Source organism: Cyanistes caeruleus, chromosome Z (genome assembly GCF_971803275.1).
Source record: "Cyanistes caeruleus chromosome Z, bCyaCae1.hap1.1, whole genome shotgun sequence".
NCBI lineage: Eukaryota > Metazoa > Chordata > Aves > Passeriformes > Paridae > Cyanistes > Cyanistes caeruleus.
In genome coordinates, this window is record NC_141732.1 from 66,563,381 (window position 1) to 66,589,162 (window position 25,782).

Consider the following 25,782-nt stretch of genomic DNA (forward strand, 5'->3'; position numbering starts at 1 on the left):
GGGTTTTTTCAGGCTTTGTGCATTGTCCGTAGGTCAGACGAGTTGGCTGCCTCAGACCAGAGCATTCTTGGGCTTTAAAATATATGACCAAAAGGGCTACACAGGGAGCTTTTCTAAAGCAGACACAAGGATTATCCAGTTATATTGACAAGATGACAAAATACCAAGTACTGAAGGAAAAAGAATAGTGTTTCTTGACAGAGTCTCTATGTTGAAAACAATCAATGTATTTGAAAAAAATGGAAAATTGTGGCAATCCCATTCAAAGAGAAAACAAATGTACATAGATGTTGCTTACATGAAAGACCTCTAATCAAAAATTGTTTTTTAGTCATACACTCTGTAGAGATGGTTAAACAGTATGTGTCAAAGCAATTTGAACAATTTCAGGTGCAACAGAAATGAGGAATATTGCATCCCATTGCCACATGTAGATTTTCTGGCCTTTAACAGGTTGTTAGATAATGATGTAGTCATTCCCTCAGTGGGGTACTAATCCTAGTCCTCCTGACTGCCTGCTGTCATAAAACCTGTGAGAACTTAGTATCAGTGAGATGCCTCCTTTCTGCCAAACTTTACTCTAATTGACCAATGGGTTAAAAAATTACAGGAAATCATGAACAGATACAGAATATAGCTCCTTAAAACCATGTTTAAATATATCTAACCTGCTCAAACAGCCCCAAATCCCTAAATATAATGCCTTTTCCTATTGTTCTTTCTTAATGATAGGTCAGTAATTTTTCATTTGCAAGTTTTTTCTAAGAGAAAAAATAGTTTTCTCAGTAAAGTTATTACTTTCTTTCAGTGAACAGGAAATTAAGACTGATTTAGTTTCACATCCTTTGAATGTAAAGAAACACTTGGAAAAAAAATGCACTGTTTCAGTTACACTGAAACTGTGTGTGTGTGTGTATATATATATATATATATATTCTTGCAGTAGTATGTAGAAGTCTAACAAAGCTAAGCTATTTTCCTAAACACATAAGAAGAACATCACTTGTAGTAGGAAGTAATATCTTTTATTAGCTGGATTACTGAGAAAAAGTAAAGAACTTTTCAGGCAAACAGATCTTTCGTGAACTTTTCCTTTTTTATGGCAACAGGATTTTCCAATCAGTCTAACTAAAAGCACTACTATACATCTGAAAATCTTCTGAAAAAGAGTTCCTAAAATGTTTTAGAAAAGCCAACAGAGAGCTCCAGTCACAGCTAGGACAGCCTTGTGACTGCTTCTGTGACATCTTGAGATGCTTCAGAGAAGCCATGGAGAAATATTGATAAATGAAGCCATCATCTAAATATTGAATCACACAAAATGATATCTGATGCTTTAACATCAGTTTGAAAAAAAATCCAGGAAGGTCAAGATGAGTAATAAATCAAATATATTACAAAGGAGCAGAAGCCAGTGTAATTACCTAACCAATCTCTTATATAAAGCAGACCATTGCATCTCTGACTTAATTCTTGTGTAAGAGACCAGAAATTGGATAGATCAACACTTGCTCCATTTAGGTCTGATTCATTCTTGCTCTTTAACTATTTCAGCTATAAAATACACTCCTAATCCCTTCTTCAAGCTTCATTTGGTACTTTCTTCCTTGATCCTTTCCTCAGGATTCATTTGGTATTTTCTTCAAGTAGAGGTGAGATAAAATCTCATTTAAGGTATCATATTGGGCAGAATAGTCTGGTCCAGTATAGCAACAAAAAATTAAAAGAAAAATATGAGTGATAGATTTTTCTCTGTACAAAATGTCAACTCATAATTTGTCAGTTTCTTCATTCATTACCTCTCTTTTAAAACACAGAACTTTTTCTCCTAGTACTTTCTGAGTTATATAAAACACTTTCATAATCTTTACTGTTTCTTTCTCCCCAGGATGATATTTAAAGTAATACACAATAACCTGAAATTGCAGAACTGCCTGTGATTAAGACTCAGGGAAATGTATTTTACTTGCTCTGAATTATCTCATATTTAAATAAAAGAACACTTTAAAGAAAAACAAAGCACTTAAAAATGACACATTTCTTTCTCCCTCAGTAATTTTCCACCTTCTAACATCTTAAATAAGGGAAGTTTGTACTTTAGCACAAACTTTCACAGAAAACTAATCAACAAAATGAATGCATTACTAGGAATAACAGCTCAAATTACCTCAGCAGGGTGGTTTTGTAACTATGTTGGTACCTTCATTAGGCAACTCAGGCTGAGCAGGATAATGTGTGTGTATACATGGGTATATCCAGATACAGATTACATAATGCAAGAGAAAAGTGGGCAGAAGATTGAGCCGTAAGAGGACATGAGATTCCAAGGGTGAAAATCCTTATTCAAGGGTATGTTTTGTTGGGATTCCCAAGATAAGATGAATTCCTTTCTGGGTGGGTAGGACTGGGTCTGCACAAAGGAGTCATCCAGGCCTGAATTCTCCCCTCTCTATATATCATAATCTCTCCTGTCGTCCTGCTGAAAATATCTTACAAGTGACTTCTCTTTTTTTTCCAATTTCCTTTTTGTTTACTTCATCTGCCCTACTTCTCAGCTTTCACTCCAGACACCTATTCTCCAGGTTTTTCTGTTCCTGTGTTCTCATTCTTCACCAATTTCCATTTCTCAACCTGTAAAATCAAGCTTCCTGCCTTCTTTGTTTTCTGTTTATTTTTTTCTATGTCTTTGTGTTCCTTCTTTTTGTTTTCCTCCCATTCTCTCTTTTGTAGTACTACTCCACCTAAGTCTATTTTACTCTTTCTTCCTAATCTTGTCTGGAGTGAACTTTCTACTCTACCAGCCTTTTCTGTGCTCACCCACCAGCTTCTATATAATTTCCAGTCAATTTTTGCTTTCTTTAGTAATTTCCTTTCCCTGCCTCCTGGGCATGCAAGACAAACTATTCACTTTCAGAAGCAGAAAACAAGTAGCAAGCCTACTGAAAAGTCCCTAAGACAAGACAAGTAATAGTTGTTGCCAGCATCAGTGGAAATAGCAGCAAGGCAGTCTCACAGGGAACAGGGGGTGTAGTCTGGGGCTCCTCCTGAGATGCCATCGTACTGCTAGCAGTGGGAGAAGCAAATAACTTTCCTTTGGGAGGGAGGTGACAGCTGGAGCTTTGCTAAGAAATGTAGACTTTAAACAAGAAGGAAAACAAACTTCTCGTTGTGCTTTAGAAAGACATACATGGAATCTCATTATTATTGCCTCATGAAGAATATACTTAGAGGGTCTCTTAGCATTACCCTCTTGACCTACTGACTCAGCAGTATTCACAGATTGGAATGTCACCTATCTGGCACTTCAAATGCTGTTACTTGAAATAATTTTTGGATTCAGGCAAACACAGAAGATATCTTGCATCGAAGGTACATGTTTTTTTTATATGGGAAATTAGTTTGTAGTGTACCTGGTGAGACATTTTGTTCCAATTTACTTTTCTAAGTCCCACTAAATTTATTTGGAAAGGTTGTGATTTCTCAGGGAAAGGTGGTTGTTTCTTCACTCTCCTCACTCTCAGTGAACTTGCCTGTTAATTGCTTCAGTAGCAAATGGCTTCTCTTCAGAGGGGGATTCCCACATCATTCCCAGAAACAAGGAAACTGATTTGAAGAACCCACTATGGTTTTGTTGCTTATGGTGTGAAATTACCTGAATTTCCCCAACATGTCTGCAAGCAGGATATTACATTATGGGACGGGAGAGGAAAAGAATTTTTCAGATCCGTGCATAATTATATCTGAGCTTCATGCTCAGAGCTGTCTGCCTGGCAAATGCATGGGAAGCTGAAAGAGCCACTTCCAGCAGGAATGCAGACATGGGAAGGAAAGCACTGATAAAGGAGCTACCATAAAAGGAGAGCACTCCTTTACATCAGTCTTGAAGCCTTAGATTAGTGGAAGAAATACTAAGGGTACTCCACTGACAATAAAGGCATATTTAGTTTTGCAAAGCATTTAAGTGACTGCTGGCTGTATTTTTCTTTCATTTGCTCTGTTTGCATTTATATACAGACAATTATATTTGCTCTTGCTGTCATGTTGGGTTTGCTACCTCAGTAGATGTTGCCTGCCTGAGCCCCTCTCCGTGTGTAACACTGATTAGTCTCGGTTTTTCCATACAGTGTTAAATCCGTAATGGCAACTGACCATGTTAATTTCCCAAGACAATGTAAGGTCTGCAAGAATGAGCTTGAAAATATTTCATAAATAGTTCATAGGGTTTTGTTTTGTTTTTATTTATTTAAAGCGAGTACAACATTTACAGCTTTTTTTGGTACTAATCTTTTCATGTAGATGTGCTTATAGTGTGCTCTGTAAATATGAATGCAGTTTCTCCTTGGTAGGAGAAATCTTTAAGGCCCTAGGAAAATAGTAGTACTTTCTCCATATCTACATTATACACATCTCTTTAAAGAGCAGAAATGTATGTCTCTATGTTTAAAAAATTAATTAGAAACTGCACAGGAAATTTTCCTGTTGATTTCAACTAGGTAACTGTAATATATATTTATGTTACCACTGGATATGTTCAAAACAGAAAGATGTAACTGGTGTAATTTTTGGAAACATAAGGCTCACATAATTTCATCACCTAATATAGTTACTGCAACAGCCAATCTGGTTCTCAAGCAGTGTAAGACCGGTATAATTTTTACCTTTCTGCCACACTGTCCCCTTAAACGCCAGTGGGAATAATAAATAATGTGAAAAGTAACATCATTCTTCAGAAGAAGACAGCCTTTAACCTTAGACATACAAATAGAAATACAAGTCAGACTGCATTTTTGTTTCAATCACTTCACTAGAAACAGATGAAAATATGTTATAAAGTAAGTATACAGAGACAGAAAAGTCCCATATGAGCATAAAGAAATGCTTTGTTAAGAATGCAGAACATATTTGTTTCAATGCTCATCATATTGAACATATTTGTTGACCATTAATATCATGATGTTTCCTTCCCATTTAGGAGATTGTCAACTTCAACTGTCGGAAGCTGGTGGCTACAATGCCTCTTTTTGCTAATGCAGACCCAAATTTTGTGACTGCCATGCTAAGCAAACTGAGATTTGAGGTGTTCCAACCTGGAGATTATATTATCCGAGAAGGGGCTGTGGGTAAGAAGATGTATTTCATTCAACATGGTGTTGCTGGTGTCATCACCAAGTCCAACAAGGAGCTGAAGCTGACAGATGGCTCTTACTTTGGAGGTGAGTAGGAAAAAATGAATGACAGCACTGGAGTGAATGCACTAGAACAGAACACGTACATAAAAGACGAAAAGAGATTTCTGAATAAGTTAGCTAAAAGTCATCACAATTCAAAATGCTGTGAAGAGTGTACAAAATATTTCTGAATAAAACATTCAGTTGTTGTGAGGACAGATATTACAAATGCAGAATGACCTTCCAGAATTTTGAAGTTATTTTGAATTAAAATAGCTGTTATTTAACAAGAAAATATTTAAACAAAATATGGTAATTTGCATAGTAATGTTATAGCTTTTAAAAGGTAAAATTTATAGGATTAATCCTTAAAAAAGAATACAATTTTTTGAGTCATAAATCTAAAGGTAAAAATCATAGTAGGAATTGCAAAATTAGCAATGAATAGAAGAGCATTATATGAATGGGATATTTTGTAATTCATTAATATTTCAAGATGTTATTAGTGCTTTTTCAGTGAATTTTAGCACACATCAATGTTTATCCTTCCAATATATGCTATGAGAACCTGGACTTCCTATCTGACTAGGCAGCTCTTTAACAGTTGTACATTAATAAAAATCAGGCATTCATTTTAATCCTAATTAAATGAATCTGGTAATCCTAATGAAAAATAGTTACTTGCTTAGAAGAAGGCATTAGAATATGTATAATTTGATGAAAGCAATTGCTTTTCTTAAATATAATAATTGATTATTTAAAATAGTTGTTCCCTGTGACTGTAAATCATCCTTGTGCACTAGAATAGGTGTCTGCTTCCATAAGCAGCAGAAAGGCTGCTTTTCAGAAGCTGCTTGAATATTTGTGTGTGTATCACTGCTGCCCATGAGAGTTACATTTAGGGGTCATTGTCTTAATTTGCAGTTGGATTCTATGAATGGTAACATAGCTGACCTGAAAGCCTTTCGGAAGATACTCAATTGAAAGCCTAACCAGTGCCATTTAGTTGGTATACAACAGGGGGAAGCTAAGAAAAGTGAATTGGGCTCAGCGTTTCAATTGGGCTATAGAGTTACTTAACTAATCCCATTTTAGAACAATACGCTAAAGCACCTCCTACTGATCTGGCCAGAAGACCTTGTCACTCCGAAGTAGCCTCTGCAAGGTGATTTGTATCACCAGTATTTGTAGAAGCACTTTGGTAAAGAGGTCTTGTGCTTATCCCACAGGATTAAACTGTAGATGCTGAAGACAGGAGATTAAGCATAAAGAAAAGGTAAATGCTGAGGATGAAGAAACAGAGCAACCTTGGTCTTGGTCTCCTCTATGCTTAGTAGTGCCCTAGTTTATGAAAATGAGTTTGCAAGAGCCTGCGTGCTGAATCTGGCCATAATACTCCTCTGAACCAGCAGAGGATCAGAGGAGATTGCACATGAAAGTATTTTACATAACTGTCAGGCTGTTGTTGCAGTGCAACTATTTAGCTCATCCTGTTCAACTGCTACCCTTCTTAACAGGAATGAAGACAAAAAAATAAGCTACTTGCAAGTAGCCAGACACTACAGGAACTTACTACACTGCATACCAAAGCACTTTTGCTCATCCAAACTGCAGCTGGGATGAGACAGGTGTTGGAAAAATGGGTTGTCATGCCTCCAAAGCCTGCTGGGGCAAACAGAAGGCAGTAGCTGCTGCTGTAGCATGGAGGGGTGAGGAGGGATGAAAAAAAGACAAGTGCACAGGGAGAGAGAACCTGAGATAGGAAATGTCCCAAGATCAAAAGTGGTGTGGCTCAGCTCAGTGTGTTTTGTAGCAAAACACCATATATTGTGAATTTCCAGAAGTGTATTTCCAGCTGGGGACATGAAAGATCTGTCTGGATCAGAGGAGCTTGGATGCCCTATCCACAGATGTGTTCGAGGCCAGTCTGGATAAGGCCCTGAGCAACCTGATCTAGTGAATGGCATCCCAGACCATGGCAAGGGCGTTGGAACCAGATGATCCTTAAGGTCCCTTACAACTCAAACCATTCTGATTTTAAAATTCTGTGACTGCAGCTGAAAAGAGAGAAAACAAGCTGCAAATCAGATATCTGTGAATTGAAAAGGTTTGGATTGTCAAAGCAGAAAGTAAAAAACAGTTCTAAAATTCTCATCTCTCTGGAGAACACCCACTTTCTCTGAAGTGTATATCAAAAAAAAAAAAAAAAAAAAAAAAAAAAAAAGGAAAATAGTAAAAGCTTCCTGACAAACAAGGAATATTGCATAGTGATGAAATAATAAACTGGAAGATCAAGGCTGCATTCAAATCCTAAAACCAATAATCCCTTTTTTGCTTAATGGACACAAGAGAAATCTTAAGCTGACACTATGTTTAAGATGCTACTTGTAACAACAGATCTGTATAGCTCTCAGGTATGACACAATATATCAACACCTGTGCTCCCAAAAGCAAGTAGAGGGCACACAAGTTACAGGGTGCTGTGCCTAAACAGATCCTTTTTCAATTTTTAAATGTCTTATGTTTTGAAAGTTCCTCGTCCCAGCTCAGAGATGCTAACTTCTGTCTGTCAGGTATGCCCCAGAGCTGAGTTACCTGGGGACCTTGGCTCTGGAGAGACTCATAGGCTCACCTGCAGAACAGTGGAGGGTTTCACCAGCATCCTGCCTGGGATTTGGAAAACCAAACTCTTTATATGTATAATACTTCTGTGCTAACAACATTATATCAGGGAAAAGAAAATGGGTAAAAAAAACTTACCAGTGAAAAACAATTGCCCTTAAGTTGTTGGAGAACTGGCAATTAGTGTGAAAGCCAAGACTGAAGAGGAACCAAAGCAGAATCACAAGTATTTGGGAGTGACTTGAATGGAGACTCTTGGGAGAACAAAAGCCTGGCAAACCAAAACTTGCAGTAAAAAAGAGGAAATGTCTTGAACATTTAAATTCTCCTGCCTGATCTTTGTTTTTAATTAAAAACAGGCTTAGATCTGGTTTAATAGGAAACTAGATAAACCTTACAATTGGCTGGTAATTCTTCTCAAAAAGAATATGCCTGGATAACCACCAGTGAAATAGATGAATCAGACTATACCTCCTCTGCTGTATGCTTTCTGTTCATTTTTGAGGGACTTGAAAAGTGGTGACAATGGAAAGATCTGGGCTTGGCTGCTGCCTGCTTCCTTCCTCATCTGCACTCACTGGTTTTCTTTTGGGAGGGAAGAAGTAAATACAATACTGTAACCACAGAGATCTTCTGGTTTATTCCTTGGTATTTCTGTGGGAAGAGCATTCTGTCCCTTGACCTTGATGTGTGTTCATAAATGTAATCTTCTTGAACTTTGTGTGCCGGAGCATTGCTTAGCCCAGCAGTTTGTAGGATGCTCACTTTCACCCCAATAGGTGTGGTTTTTTTCAGGTAAAGGACATTATCATCCTACATATCTCCTCCAAGCTGTAGTAGGAATTTGTAAAGCAGTTTCTGGTACTACTATCCTCTTACCATTTTGCTGGAATTTGTAGAGAACAGTAACTTTTTACTGCCTCACCTTACAAACCCTGTCCTCACATGGTATGCTCATGTGAATTTTTATAAAAGGGACAGGAATTAGACATGGAAGACATGAAACCAATTTTCACTATACTGTGCAGTTATATAGTCATTTCTACATTAGTGAAATTATGTATTTTCACACTTATCAGTGAAAAATCATGGGATTTTAATACTCTATAGTGGCTTGTACTGGATTTGTTTTTAATTGAAATATACATATATATATATATATTTGTTTTGATACATCAGTGGATTTTTTTATGTCCTGCTTCATTTATTACTCTGTTTTATAATAGTTCCCCATTATTAGAAATTTTGCTCCTAGTTCCCCATTATTAGATATGGCATTGCTGCCACTATCAACATAGCAGTAGATGCAATTTTTCCTTTTACAAGTACAAGAGAAACTTCTCACACTGACAGCTTTTGTATGGGAGGGAATAAGGTTGCCTTCAATAGAAATTACCATAGAATCATAGAAACATAAAATGGCTTGGGTTGAAAGGGATGTTTAACACCATCTAGTTCTGCTCCCCCCACCATGGTCAGGGACACCTCTCGCTAGACCAGCTTGCTAAGAGCCCCATCCAAGTGCTCATCCTTGAACACTTCCAGGGATGTGGGCATCCACAACCTCTAGGTAATCTGTGCCAGTGCCTTACCACTCTCACTGAAAAGTATTTTTTCCAAGTATCTAATGTATCTATTCTGTTTCAGTTTGAAGCCATTTCCCCTTGTCTTTTCACCACATGCTCCTGTAAAAAGTCTCTCTCTGTCTTTCTCGGAGACTCCGATCAGGCCCCAGAGGATCTCAATTAGGTCACCTCTAAGCCTTCTCTTTTCCAGGCTGAAAAAAACAGTTCTCTCAGCCTTGCTTTATAGAAGAGGTGCTCCAGCCTTCTGATCATCTTGGCATCCTCTGGATTTGTTCCAATAGGTCCAAGTCCTTCCTTTCTTGAAGAGCCCAGCTCTGGATGCAGTGCTCTAGCTGGGTCTCAGCAGAGCAGAGGGGCAGAATCCCCTCCCTCCCCTGCTGCCCACGGGGCTCTGGATGCAGCCCAGGACAGTTTGGCTCTCTGGGCTGTGAGTGCCATGGCCAGGGCATGTCCAGCCTCTCACCCACAGCACCCCCAGGTCCTTCTGGGCAGGGCTGCTCTGTGTCTGTTCATGCCCAGCCTGTGCTGACACCAGGAGTGTCCCAAGGTGCAGCACCAGCACTTGGCCTTGTTAAACTTCATGAGATTCCCATGGGTTACTTCTTGAGCTTGTCCAGGTCCCTCTGGATGGCATCCCATCCTTCAGGAGTGGCAACCACACTGCTAAGTTTGGATTCATCAGCAAATTTGCAGAGGGTGCACTGGATTCCTTCATTTATTTCATTAATGAAGACTCTACATAAGACTGGTCCCAGTACAGATCCCTGAGGGACACCACTTGTCATTGATTTCCATCAGGACTCTGAGCCATTGACTAGTACCCTCTGGATGTGACCATACAACCAACTCTTTATCCAAGAAATCATGATCTCCTTATAGCTGCTTCTGTAGGGCTAGTGACATGTGAATGAAGGTCAGGAAAGAATGAAAGGATGGTGTGGACTGTGTTAACACATAGGAAAAACTGTCAGGAAGAGTGTGGGAGCAAGATAGATGTAGAGAGGGGACTCTGTGGGTGGGAGCCAGGTTGAGCATGGTGCAAATAAATGGGAGATGCAGCAGCTGACAGTGCAGGGGAACATCCCAATGAGACTTTTGGGAAAGGGAGGAAAACACAAGCAGCAAGCACGGATCTGAACAACCTCCAGAAAGCTGGAAAAGAATAGGAAGGTGCTACTATCCCTTGGGGATAGAGAGCTGGAAAACCTGACTGCACATGTGTTTAAAGTTAAACTGAATTGAAAGCTTCAGATTGACACACCTGAACTCAGCTTCCTGGGATGGAGAATAAGAATCAGGAGGCAGGTGAAAAATGTAAGCAATTGTATTTTGAGGATGCTGTGATTATGAAATGGTTTTTGTCATTTTGTCCCGGCTCCTGAATAGCTACAGTTTACAATGCTGAGAATACAAAGTACACAGCAGTGGATAATGACAGCTTCCCCATTCCTGCTTTCTCTGTCTCTGAATATTTGTCTTTCTCTTTGATATATTGGTAGTTCAAACTCATTTATGATATAATCCCAGTAATAAATGGTAGGAGGGAAATTGCCAGGTTTCAATCCTATTGAACATTTTCCTCTCAGTACCAAGTGATTTGATTAGAAATTGCTCTTCTTGTAACAGGAAGAACTGCTGAACAGACTGTGTATTAATTCTTCACTGTACATACAAAATTGGCAAAATGTGAAGATTTTGACATCTTTAGAGATGAAGCACAAGGATATGAGTCTTTTGCTTGTAGAAGAGGTTAGTTGATCAGGGCTTTACAGAGCAGAATTACTAATGTATCTAAAGAACCTAATACCTAATTTACCTATACCAATACATATTGATAGAAACTGATGTACTACCACTGCTGTGCAAATATTCTGATTTTTGCTGTGGTAAATTGTTTCAGAATCACTCCATAATAATATTATATAAGTTGGTAATAAAAAAACTCTAATAATTAATCACATCAAACATGCAGCAGTGTAATAGACTAAAGAAATGTTTACTTTAATAAAATAAATCTTTTCCAATTATCTCCTTAAAAAGATGTGTGTGTCTTAGGACTACTTCAGTCATCCCAGTAAGATCAGGCCCTGCAACTTCTCCTTCCCTTCTGGAAAGGCCTTTTTGCTCCCTGATACCTTGTGACCCTTCACCTCTCTGCATACCCCTCACTCCAGACTCAGTCAGATGGTGTTCCCATGCACTCAGCTACGTACAGCAGGCTCGTGCTTGGAGAACAAAGTGGAAAAGCAGCTTTTAACCATTGATAATTTGCCTGAGATTGTTACCCCTGCAAACATAAAAGTTTCAAGCTGCCCCAAAGCTATTGCAGAGGACTTTGATGAGCTGGAGTGGTTTCATGAGGTCCTGTGCCCCTCTAGCTGCCAGCCCTGTGGAATCAGAGGAGACACTCAGGACAGACAGGTACAGACAGACAGAACAGGACAGGTAGTTCTGGTTCTGGTAAGCACTTGCTGAGCTGCCTCCGTGAGCTGGTGTCTTACAGCGGGGCTGACATGCCTACAGAGAGGAGAAGAAAGGAATAAATCCCACACTGCCCAACCAGTAAGGCTCAGCACAGCTTACTCAAAGGAGGATTTCTGGGAACACGTTCAGGACTCTGCTGTTACTTCATTTGCTTTCTCACTGGTGGACAGAGGCCTGATTGTTCACTGTGGTCTCATCCTGCTCTTTTCTGTAGTCACTGGCAAAATTCCTCTCAATCACAAAGGACACAAGATAAGACTGGTCTCCCTGCTATCTTTTCCTTGCTCCATCTGTTTTCCCACCTGTGTTTACACAGGCTTTCCTTCATGCAGCAGCCCAGACATATGTTCCGGGAAATTTAACCCCTTTTTTTTATGTTTTCAACAGACACTGTGTTAGAGCTGAAGGACTTTCAATATTGCTAAGGAAATCCAAACTTAGTGTTTAGGAAGTGCAGATATATTTTTATTAATTAGGTCTGGTGCCCATGGAGGTCTTGTGAGTTGAAGGAGTTTCCTAATTCCAGTAGGTAATTCTGCATTAATTCCTGCTGCCCAATTTCAGATCCTGCTCCCCACTGTTTCTTCCCCCACTGAAAATCCCAATGGTATCATACCACTTGGAGTCAGTAGATAAATCAGTTTTTAGACTAAAACTCATACTGCTAATTTTATTTTCTGTAAACTTCCAGTTATGTTGAACATGAAGAAATGAATGAGATTTTTTTTAAAAAAATATGATGTATATATATGAGAGTTACTGTGTGTGGATATGAAACTAGACTGGCCTATCGCATTGTAGTAAGAGACAAATACATGTTTTATTTTACTTACTCAAAGGCAGATATCACTATCTGTGCTTCATGTCATCATTCATCTAGCAAATCTATCTAGAAACCAGATTCTCATTGCCATCTTCCCAGACAATGTCCCAGAGACATATTATAGCATCTTTTCTTTTTTGGTTTATTTTTTGTAACATGTAGTTCAAGGAATACTTTAAATTTTAAATGTTTTATTTTGCTTAAATTATTTAATGCAGTTTTAACATTTACCCTTCTGCACTTGAAATTCTAATAAACTCTATCTTGCATTTGGTTCAGCTTGTAGAAAGCCAATTAGATAGAACTTCTTTGACCTACCTATTATTTATGGAGCTTTTCCCCCTTTCAGAACAGGAACTGTCAGTATATTTTAGACCAGTGCAGTGGAAAACAATACCATGGGAAATGTTGAGTCACTTTGGATTATATTTTGCCACTTATTTTTTTCTGGTTACACTCTAGGTGCTTCCTTTTGATAGAATACTTTAAAAGATTTGCAGTATAATACTGATTATAAATAGAAAAAACTCTGTTGAAGTACTTTACATATGGACACTATGATATGATATATAATTTTACATTTTGTAAAAATACTGCATATGGATATTCCTTATTCAACGTAGTGGTGGATTAAGTCTTCCAATATTCATTCTATAATCCAGTTAATTATAAGTAGCCCCACTGAGGTGTGATTATTCGTATTCTTAATGGCAGGGACATAATTAAAGACTTTAAGGGAGCAGGATCTCCACATCTCCATGCCAACTCGTTTGTAAAACATTTTTCAGCTGAACAGTATAGAACATTTTTCTAAAAATATTGTCTGCAAGAGGGCCTAAAAGTTAAATGTCTTTTTGGCACAGACTAATCTGCCATTTTGAGGCTACATAATATGCAATAGTCCTCATAATATTGCATAATTTTTTGTTGACAAGAACTAGGTGTGTTGTTCTTTTCACACCGTATTTTATAAGGAAAATAATAATTAGAAGGACTTCTTGGTATTCAAATCCAGTCATTTTTTAAAAGGGCAAGAGAATTTTTAGGAAGATAGAATGAAATAACTTACTCCTTTTATGCTAAAAGGTAAAGTTGATTTGGGTTTAGGAGTTTAGTTAGCAAACATAAATGTAAATTTAACAGTATTCATAATAACACAAGTAATAGTCTTGCAATCTAAAAGCATAAATAAATTATAATTCTAATTCTGTTAATACATTAACAGTATACTTTATTAATTTAAACTTTATATAACTAGCGAGATACAAAATACCACATTGCATGCCTTGGAAATCAAATATGGTCAATATAGATAAGGCAGAAGAAGATTTTCCAAGCATCTTCAATTTCACACAGTAGAACTTTAACTAAATATTTGAGTTTAGATTAAATATTTAATCTAAATATTTAATTCAGACAGTCTCTGATAATTTTTTTAATAATTTAATGGAAAGAAGTACAGTATTTTTATAGCCAACTTTAATTCAAGTTGAATAGTTTAATTTGTAACTTATTGCTTGCTAAACTCAAAATTATAAGAGCATACCACTGAACACATAAAGAACTAAGTGGCTTTTTTCAATAGGCAATATGCATCCATGTGAGTAAAAGCAGGAGTAAATGAATTACATAAAATCACTTTCAGCCTTTGACACAATGAGTACAAAAAAACTTATGAATATTATTTTAGATTCTAAGCTTAATTATTATTGTTTTAAGGCATATGAAATTATTATCAGTAAAGCTGTGTGCTTTTACAAGATAATAAATAGATTATCTTAATTGCTCTTTATAGAAAGAACACTTTAATAAATTAGAAGAAAAACATATGGATGCTGTGTTATAAATATCATTAATGATAAAATATGCACTTTTATTTCTATTTTATAGAATTATCTTAAGCTTCTGTTCTGTCTTACAGAGATTTCTTAGAAGAATTTGATTGAACACTGGAAAATAGTGAGGATGTAAGAAATGTTCATAAGTGTAAATGTGGCACTCAGTGCCACAGTCTGGCGGAAAGGGTGGTGTTCAGTTAAAGGTCAGATTTGATCTCTGAGGTCTTTTCCAACCTCAGTGATTCTGTGTTTCTGTTACTGGCTTTTGTCTGCTCTAGTCATGAAAACTTGGCTGGCCTCAGCTATTTTCAGTACCTGCACATGGAAAAAAGCAAAGAGAGGTCAGGATGAAAATATAGCGTCCTTGCTCAGATAATTTGCCACTTTTTATTAAAATGGGAAACCGTTTTCTTTTAGATAAGTGGCATTTGGAGATAGGTAAAGAAAGAAACATACTGTAAGGGTTGTTGGCAAACACTAAATAAATATTTATTTTTTTTTTAAATAAGTTTTTGTCTATAAATTCTTTCAAAGTTTGAGTCAATTAAATGTAGGCAGTTCTTTTCAAATGAATAATTTTTCCCCAAGTAAATTTTTGCTACCTCTTTTGCTATTGTAACATTAAATTAAATAAAATACCATAAATTAAACAATGAACATACAGAGAGCTCAGGTGTCAGTCTTCAGAGACAGGAAGTTCAAATTACTACAAACAGGCAATAAAAATGTCAGCTAAACTAACCTATGTGGTTTTTGTTTGGGAGGTTTTGGGGTTTTTTATGTTATTTGTTCAGTTGGATTTTTAATAGGATGACTAATAAGGGCAACAGCTATCACAAATTACAAATAGATATATTTGAAACAGGTTCAGGTAAATAGTTTAAAAAGTGATAAAAGACTAGCGATGGGATATTACAGAAGTTGCTTTTAATTCTAATCAGCCATTTTTAGTCCCTCTTCAAAACAAGAACTACTCGGTAATGTATACAGGCTGCTTTATAAACCATCTCCCCAACTGATGAACCCAGATATTTGAAAGCAACTCAGCAGACAATTATTGCTCTCATATTTTAAAGGAAGAGGTCATGTAGGCAGTATGTGCTAACTCAAACTAACTTCTCTGCAATTCCATATTTAGTGTAAACATGGTGGCAACAGCTGCAGTTTTTGCATAGCTTCCTCTTGGGCAGTCCAGATTACAGATCTGGCTGTAAAAGGCAGGAGTTATCTCCATTTTCCTTTCTCCTTAAATTCTCTCCCTTGCTCCAGAAATGTTCCTCTTGAGCAGTGACTATCTTTTAGTATTTCTTAAATGTAGGACCCAATTTTTTTAGAACACAGATAACTGAAGTTCATTTAATTGTATCAAACTACATTCTGAGTAATTGTAAAGCCTGGTGGTAGTTATTTAAGTAAATATAAATAAAAGCAGCCTATGTCTGGGTTTACCATTGTGTACACTAGCAACAATATGCTGAAAGATAAAAAGAACACATTAAAAATGAGGAAAAAATATAGGTAAATGCATTTCATGTTTTCCAGCGTTTAATAAAGAAAAAATGAATCAGATTTGCAGATTCTTATTTTAAAGTAACATGTTCTCATATGAAACAGCTTCTCCCTGTTTTCTGTATTGGAGATGCTTAAGTCAACATGGAACTGAAAAATCAGTTTCTGAAAGAATGGGATGCCTAGAAGCTTACTGATTTATTTTTTTTTAATTGCTTGAAGTTTCTATGGTCCTTTCCAAAAGGGCCCAACCATACTCACATTACGAGCTGTAAAGCTGTGAACAGTGCCCCATGCGGAATGTTCCTTGCTGTGACTGCCACACCAAGAAGATGCCCATTAGCCAGTTTCTTCTCAGTGGGCAACTTCAGTTGCTTGAAAGAAGTTAAGAACTATCAATCTTTGTAGATGCCAAGAAGTTGGTGTTATGAAGAGCTATTAGAAAATAAGAATAGCTTAACATAGTGGTTCTGGGAGGCTTACTCTGAAGTCATACAAGATGGGTGGATGGAAAGAGCACTTGGACATTGAAGTTTTGTCTATGGTAATTTAGTAGCTCATTGCTCTCTATAAAATAAACAATATTCTAATCCACTGTCCTGTTCTCAAAAAACATTCTGTTTTCAAAAAACAGTCTGTTATACTGACAGACCCAAGCTTTTGAATAGCTTTGATTTTCCATCTTTCCTCTGCTGCTGGAAGTAATCAAACCCAAACAGCTGACAACGTGCACAGCAACTTATGTGCCCACAAGAAGTTTCCTGTTGAGGAACTGAACCAGTAGTCCTCAGCTGTCCTCAGCTGGAAGGACATCTCACTAGATCCTGTAATGTTTAATCTGACAGATGATGGGAAATCACACAGCTTTTGAAGGGGACAGAAATGTATAAAACCTGCTAGTTGTTCCTAATTGCATTTAATATAGACACTATATAGCTAAAATACTGTTGAATTCATTAATTCATTACTACACAAATTTAATTTCTGCACCTAGTAAAGTGAACTCGTGTCCTTGCAAGACCAAGATGCACATATAATTCATTCATTGTATGAATTTTCTGTTTATACAATGTAACATTCTAAACTAAGAAATATGGTCCATGGAGACAGGACTGGTTTGGTGTTCTTCAGTGAACTTGCTAACCACTGGACTCAAAACTTACCTTTAGCAACACAGTTTATTGTTGGTGGGCACATTTTGTCTGCAAGGTAACCTTATATTGATATTCTAATTTCTGCAGATTTTAATCTCTAGTCAAATGTTAATGTGACATATAAGGTTGAGTAATTACATCTGGAATATAATTTTTATGTAAAATGAACAGATGATGTATACACTGTCACATAAACTGTACTGCTTCTCAGAGTAACAAAGGAATTTTCCTATATAAAAATTTTCTGTATAAAATGGAAACCAGAAGTTATTGCTAGGATGGCACGTACATACATACCCATCCAGCAAAGACTAAAGAAGAGATCAACGTCATATATCCTTGTGATTAATCTCCTCCACATCCATAAACAGCACTTATTTTCTCAATGAAAAAACTATTTAGGCATCATGTAAAAACAGGGAAGGGGAAAAATTATCAACTGCAGTGGCATATCAGTACAGTCCATAAGAACAATGAACCTGGTCTCAGTTGGGATCAAAACTTGATCCTTACAAAAGGCCTACTAATCCTGTTCTTTAAAATTTTTCCTGTGGGCTATGTCACTCATCTTACCTCATTCAGATTACCTCACTCATCCTGAAGTCAGCCTTCCTTATTGCTGTCTTTCAGATATGCAAAATTTCCTATGCAGAATGTTCTGTCACATTAATGCAATAATAAAATACAACCTATGCATTCCCTGTTTTATGAGAAACCAATATTGGCAAGCTCCTTTAGAAATTCATGGTGTTCCAAAAATTGAACCTGATCCAGCTTGTGCTGAAATCCTGCCATAGAATCATAGATTGAAAAGACCTTCAGATCATTGAGTCCAACTGTTAACACAGCACTAACAACACCTTCACTCAGCCACATCCCACATATGTGTACAACTGGTATGCTGGTGATTGGCTTTGATTATTATAACTTTCAGAAAAGGTAGCTTCTCTTTTATCATTGCTTGCTTTAGTTAAGAATCTTCACAGAAGAAAGTACACTGTATTTGAGCCCATTTCCATATTCTTTTGAGGGCTGTATTTTAATGTGGGAAAGACCTGATCCTAGCAGACCACAAATTATGATTTTCACAAATGACTTCATTACATTTGCATTAAACATGGACTGTAAGAACAAATGAATGTTTTTATCATCATTCAGTGCTTTCAAACAGTCACTTTCCATTAGGGCAGTGATTGACATTTGTTTCACAATGTTCTAGGTAACAGTTGTCCATGGAGATTAAATAATTAAAGTAAAATTTGCATTCAGAATTGAATTACAGGTTCATTGTAGCCTAATATATAATTTTTAATTGGAATTGAAGACATTCTTTTGTTTGGAAAGACAGTAGTATTTGACGCACTGAAAGTGTCAGCATGAAGGCAATGCATTATGCCAAATGTACATGGTAATATTAGTAATATGCTGCCGATATTTTTATGCTAATAGAGAACTTTGTCTGTCCAAACTGTATAAAAATACTCTATGCCTTTTGTGTTTCACTACACACACCTGTGTTATTATTGTATTTCCTAGTCTATTTAAATCAATTGAACATCAAGGAGACTGTAATTTTTAAGGGCACCTGCTGTACTTGATGCCACTAAGGCTCATTTTAAACATGTCATGGCTATTTTCATTGCTTTATTCTTTTCATGAAAAACAAACACTTTGGCTTATTTAAATGAACACAAGTGTTTAATGAGAACACATTTCAGTATTCTTGCTCTCTGGTTCAGGCAAGGAAGATTTCATATATTATTTCTTATTATGCTTGAGGGTCTGTCCAAACAAATAGCTGACAGATTAACACATACAATTAGCAAACGCTTTAGTCTTATGAACAGACTACAAATGATGTTATTGGTACATATAACAAGGCAATATAGATGATAAGTCAGTGACTATAATACTATTCTTTTCAGTAGTCAAGAAACACCACTGGAAATGCAGTATGTGGGTATTCATTCACAGTATTTTTCCTATAAGAAAACTGTAGTTCATCTTTTGAATAAGACTATTCAACTGGAGTTGAGAACACAAAGCTGTCCTTGCTTATTGAGCAGGCAGCCTCCACAGCAGCACTCCCTGACCAGTTTCTGGACACTGGGACATTTGTCATATCTTTTCTGACCCACTGTTTATTGTATTATCTAACTAGTACGATTACAGATAGTAAAAGCCTTCCAGACATATATTCTTCAACCAGAAGTTGTGGGTTGACAGAGTCTGCACATCACAGTTTTCATTGATTTCTTCCTTCACCTTACTTGACAAAAAATAATAGAAGATGAAAGAAGAAGAAAAAAAGTAGTTCTATCTGTTACAGTAGTATCCATGAATTCTACAGTCCCATTGTCCAGTGATGAAACCCAACATTATCTCTTATGGTTTCTTCCCATCCTTCTGACATAATCTACAGTACAATGGTCAAGATTATTATTGATAAAAACCATACTTTCTCTAATTTTTTCTGCACTCTTCAGAATAATGGGGATTTAGGAGACACTTTTTTGGGAGGGGGAAAATTTTATGCTTTTTAAACTCAAGTATTTTCTGAGAGTAGCAGAAGACACCTAATGTGTCATTTGCAGTAATTTTAATTGAAGATAGCTGAAAATCAAGAGGTGATCATTAGCCACACAGACTTTCCAGACAGTTTTCTCTGAATTCAACCATGTATTGTAAAACTTTATTCTTTGTGAGACCTAAAGAATATCTTAGGAAATGGAACAGGTATTGACTGCATTTAACTGCTCCCCTTGGGCAAAATGTCCTTCTTTTGTAACTAAAATGCAGTGGGTTCAATCTAAGGAGAAGAGGTCAGGCTAAGCTAAGAGTAAGAAAAGGAAAGGACTGACTTCTGCTATACCTGGCTGGTTCCTTACAGTAAACTGTCACTATTTCATGGGCATCAAGTTTTGTAAGGGACTTCAGGTCAAGTCTCTTACCAGTATTCTCTACAAATTCTTTACTCTCCCAGTAGTCTCTATAAATGCTTCCCAAAGTTGTTGGGGTTTAAGTACATTCTGTGCTAGTATTGGTCCAATGTTAATTTACTTTGATTTAGTCACTGTAATTTAAGTATCTTATCCCCTATGCCTTCAGGTTAGGTAGCATGTGAAAATTCCTCCACAAGAAGTATGAGACAAAAAATAAAACAAAGGTTCTTCATATTCTAGATTAATAAAATATATATTTATTGAAGACATAGAGTGAAAAACCCCCAAACCAAGGACTAGGTTGGTACTTCATAGAATTGAAGTCTTTCACAGAATTATTTATTATTTGGTTTTACACACTTGAAAATGGCAGTTAGATTGAAATTGAGCATATAATGGACAAACAGCAAGATAGGAGACTTTTGCATTTAAATACAAGCTATGAACTCGCAGCTTTGACTGCTAGAACTGAGTAGAAAAACTTATCTCTCTCTACCCTGAATGTGCTAAAGAATTCTTGGTATTTCTAAGTGTGTTCATAGTCCCCGGTTTGAAAATGGGATGAACTCAAACACTACTTTTTGCAAATGACTTTCTAATTTTCTGTATTTTATTCTAAATACATAAATACTTTACCCCAAATGTTTTGCTGTTGCAAGCCTCAGACACTGACATTGGACTCTATGAGTTACCCTAATACTCTGGGTTGGAGAATTAGAAGTCGAAAGTTTGGGGCTTTTTCTTCAGACTCTGCATGTGGCTTAAGTTTCCACTGATCCAGAATAACAGTTTCCACTGTTCCAGTTGCAGGCACTTGCAGAGAAAGGCTACTAGACTAATCATATGAACTCCATTTTTTAATCTAATGAGAATAAAGATAAAAATTTTAAGTTTTCTCTCCCAAAGTACTAGGACATAAACACCAAGGAAACAGAAGGCATGTTCATGTTGCAAGTTTTTTCTCAGAACAGCTCTTATATTCAAGTATTATTACATCATTATATCATGTATTGCATTAGTTTTATAAATCTGGTGAATGGTTAAAGGGATTGGTCCTCTATGGCAGCTGTATATTTAAAAGAAAATCAATAGAATCACTTGGGTTAATTCAGCACTTGGGTTAATCAAAGTCATCAAGCTGTGTTTGACAGCTGATGGATCATTTCTTAGAACTTGAAGCACTATTTTAAAAAGCCTTGATAGAGTTCATATGGAGAAAACCTATAGGCAGGGCTCTTAAAGGACATAAATTATTTTTTCAGAGTACCAAAAATAGAATAAAATACCTTCAGAATTGTCCCGGCAACCTTATGTAAACAAATAGAAAAATTGCTGCTGAGTACTAAATTATTACTTGTTAGCACGGAGTCAGTTCCTAACTTTAAAGTTTCAAAGGGTTCAGTAACTTCTGTTTTCAGTGTGTGCTGAATTTTTCTCTCCCCAGAGATCTGCCTTTTGACCAAGGGCCGTCGAACTGCCAGTGTACGAGCAGACACGTACTGTCGCCTGTACTCCCTCTCAGTGGACAACTTCAACGAGGTCCTGGAAGAATACCCCATGATGAGAAGAGCCTTTGAAACAGTGGCAATTGATAGACTTGACAGGATAGGTATATATTTCATTTTGTTGCATATGATTAATTCTTAAAATCCTTCTGCATTTTCTTTCCTTTGAGCTGCATGATAAAATACCCCTCTTTAAAAGTTTTCTTCTGTTATGCCGCAGTAAATGTTTTCTTGATCTATAAATAACACATGTGTGCAGGCAAGAATTTTGCAGTCTCACTTTTAAATAATAAAAACCACCGAGTTTTAGAAAGCTCTTGTACTCCTCTGAGGATTATTTTTCATACTTTAATTATCACTAGTATTATTTATTAATCCTGTAGATTTCTTTTGCTGCCTTCAGCACTTGATAGGATTTATGCTGTGTCATGAGCAGTAGATGACATTTTCTTAAATAAATTGCTTAGAGATGACATCTATAATGCTGGGAAGAGCTGAAGCCTCTCAGCACTCACAAACCCGTTGTTTGTTGAAGTGAATTAATCCTTTGCAGCAGGGCTCTCATTTTCCTCACAACATGGGCACTGCTAGCCTTGATGGCTGCACACTGGCACCGCTCAGATCTGCCTGCAATCAGAAAAGCAATCCAGTAATATGCAAGTGGAAGGCAGAAGGGTATGGCAGATTATCAAAACAATAGGTGTAAACTTGCTGTTCCAGTATTTGGGACCTCCCAACAGGACATACTAGGCAAAGCATAAAGTTTCCAATCAGAAGAACTGTACTCTGATTGTCATTACTGACACTGATTTTAAAACACAGCTGTAAAAAAACCAAAAAGCAACAGCAAACTTCTCCTGTTTGGTGGTGCTTCCTCAACAAAAATTCAAGAATTCAGTGTGGATTTCTCCATATCAACTCAATGCGTAAAACCCATACAATTTGTCTCGCAAGATTCTCTGGAAATGCAGTCCAACTCTAAGTAATATGTGCTTGAAAACTATTAGCAGTAAACCTCCTGTTCTTGGAGCAGCAATCCCATCTGAAGTGCAGTGTTTTATGGGAAAAAAGCCCAAAACCAACAAAAAAAGAGCAGTTGAGTGCTATTGTGTTCCTGAGCATCTGATGACTCAGACAGAATAGCGTCTACATCTTACAGACACTGTGAGCCATCAAGCAGACATCAGGTCACAGTGTACAGCAGTCTTCACTGTGGAGGCAGGTGTCACATTATCCATGAGTTCATATTAGTTCACAAACACTTAAAAGCACTGGTTGCTGATGCCTAGTAACTAGTTCCCAGAAACATACTAAATGGCAGGTGTACTTTTATGTAACTGTTTAGCGGAAATTCAGCCAGTTTTGCAATGAGAAAGATGATGCAGATGCAGAGCACGATGACTTTTTCTGACAGTAGCTCAGGAAATTACAGTTCTTACATGTAATTGTAGTAATAACAGTAAACTGCAGGTGAAGAGGCAGAGAAAGGTCAGGCGTGTCGGAGTGCGGCGGTGCTGGAAGGCCTGTGGGAGAGGGCTGTGGGGAGCTGCGGCCGTGCCAGCGCGGCACAGGCCCCTCCTGCCGTGGGCTGCCGGCCGAGCCGTGCCCGCTCAGGCCCCCGGGGCCTGCCGAGGCTTTTACAGCAGACACTCCTCAGCGATGGGTGCTGAAACACGAAGCCAGAGAGGGGCTCTGCCCCGGCGCCTCGGGCTCACTAACTCTTCTCCCTCTCTGTGAAGGTAAGAAGAACTCGATCCTGCTGCAGAAGTTCCAGAAGGACCTCAACACCGGCGTTTTCAACAACCAAGAGAACGAGATCTTGAAGCAGATCGTGAAGCACGACAGGGAGATGGTGCAGACCATCGCCCCGGTGAGCCTGCAGCAGATGCCAGCCCTCAACTCCAGCACCTCGGGCTCGTCGTCCCGCGGCAGGACGCAGTCCCCTCCCGTGTACACCAGCAGCAGCCTCTCGCACACCAACCTGCACTCGCCCTCGCCCAGCACGCAGCCGCCCCAGCAGGCTGTCATCCTGTCGCCCTGCTCCTACACCACGGCCGTCTGCAGCCCGCCGGTACAGAGCCCGCTGGCCGGCCGAACTTTCCAGTACGCCTCTCCGACCGCCTCGCAGCTCTCCCTCATGCAGCAGCAGCAGCAGCAGCAGCAGCAGCAGCCGCAGCCGCAGGCGGCGCAGCAGCCGCCGGGAGCCGCGCAGAAGAACGAGGTGCACAAGAGCACCCAGGCCCTCCACAACACCAACCTGACGCGGGAGGTGCGGCCGCTCTCCGCCTCGCAGCCCTCCCTGCCCCACGAGATCTCCACCCTGATCGCCAGGCCTCACCCCACCGTGGGGGAGTCCCTCGCGTCCCTCCCGCAGCCCGCCCCGGGCCCCGGCGTGCCCCCGGCCGGCCGGGCCTCCGTGCCCCAGCGGGTCTCGCTGTTCCGGCAGATGTCCTCGGGAGCCATCCCCCCGAACCGCGGGGCCGCGCCGCCCGCGGCGCCGCTGCAAAGGGATTCTTCCACAGTCTTAAGCACAGAGCCCGAGGGAGACAAACCGCGGTTCGCCTCAAACTTATGATCCCCGGTGACTGTGAGCAACAGACTGGCAACAAACCGAGCACCATCCCCCGAACTGTTTTAGCCTGTTTCCTAACGTGCCCCAGCAGTCTACTATGAGAAAAATAATTTAGACAGCTTTGCCCTATGTAACGAATGTAAAGGTTTTATATATATATATATCTGAATATATATATATATATATATAAGCAATTAAAAAGCTTGTTTGAGTTCATGTCTTCCTTTTTGCAACCATTACAGAAGATTAAATTTAGCGCTAATGTTACTTATTTTTGATGTGTTGACATTATAATCAGCCAAACAGATTTCTCTGTTTATGAGATTGGCTGTTTTCATGGGGAAATTGTCAACACACCTACAAACTTCAAACAAGTATATTTAAAAAAAAAAAAAAAAAAAAAAAAAAACCAACATCAATTTAACACATAGCACTGACTGAGTGATATTCTGAAACCTTTGTTACTTCATTGATTGCATATATGTTGTTAATTTCTCATGAAGAATTCAGTTGTTATTTCACATTGCACTTCATATGTTAGCACCATCCATTGGAATTTAGATTGGGAAAGGATTATGTTGCAAACACCTGCATTGCAAAGGGAGGTACTAGCCCTCCTCTGGATGGGTTGTAACCTCATGGCATGTCAACCCTTCTGTTGTCTAAGAGAACTTGGGTGGACTTTGATCTTCACACTGCTAAAGACTTTTCAAAGACTAAATATTGCCATTGTAAATAACTTTTTAGACCCAAGCAAAAATAGCTACTGTGTGGTGTACCATTGCAAGGTCTTTGTTTAGGAATTTAGGTTCCGCTTTCACTTCAAAATTTACAGTTTTAAAATTTGTTAAAGCTAAGTGCAACACAACTGTTAAATTGTAATGCAATGGCTTAAAACCTACAGTGTTACTTTTACATGCAATGTTTTATGCAAAATTGTACGCTTGATCCTGCAAACCGCTTGTACTTCACCAATACCATCACTTTTCTTCTTCTTGCCCTCAATAGCATCTGAGAATATTCCATGCATGCTTTGGAAAAAAAAAAGACAATAAAAATAGGTTTGGTCAGTAGGAAAAGGCTTTATGGTATCTTAGAAAATAATAACCATTCATTAATTGTGTCTACCTTAAAATTCCTATAATGCTGACTTTGAATCTCTGGTTTAAGTCTAGAAGTGAGGTTTTTCATTTAAAGGATTATTTGTAAACCACAGCTTGATTTAGACTTTCAGGTGCTTTCTGTGTCTTCACTGTAGTTTTGTAGTTGACTGTGGTGTTAATTTACAAAAATAAATATAATATAGCATCAAGTCTGTCTGGAAATGCACGATTTGCTCTGTGTATATTGTAATTAAATGGTTAGTATATCCTAAGGCATGTAGTGTCAAACATAGCCCATAGGTATGAGGTTTATTATTTTTTATGTCTTCAAAACAGAAAGGAAATGGTGACAGAAAGCAGGGTTAAAGCATACTGTTTTGTGAACATTTTGTTTTGTTTGCTCAAACCTTCACATTATCTTATCCACAAAAAAATAGAAAAAAAAATTCGTAATTGTTTGTGCCTGATTTGTCACA

The 25,782-nt window shown here is 38.0% G+C and overlaps 1 protein-coding gene across 1 annotated transcript in view; it reads left to right on the plus strand.

The window, feature by feature from the left end:
- The window catches only part of HCN1 (hyperpolarization activated cyclic nucleotide gated potassium channel 1), a 191,973-nt gene extending 167,668 nt beyond the window's left edge, over positions 1-24,305 (plus strand). Inside the window, exons 6-8 of the mRNA XM_086869956.1 lie at positions 4,973-5,213; positions 21,571-21,735; positions 23,371-24,305. Of these exons, the coding sequence (XP_086726082.1) occupies positions 4,973-5,213; positions 21,571-21,735; positions 23,371-24,206 (1,242 nt within the window). The 3' untranslated portion in view covers positions 24,207-24,305. The remainder of the gene's footprint in view (positions 1-4,972; positions 5,214-21,570; positions 21,736-23,370) is intronic.
- The last annotated feature ends 1,477 nt before the right edge of the window (positions 24,306-25,782 follow it).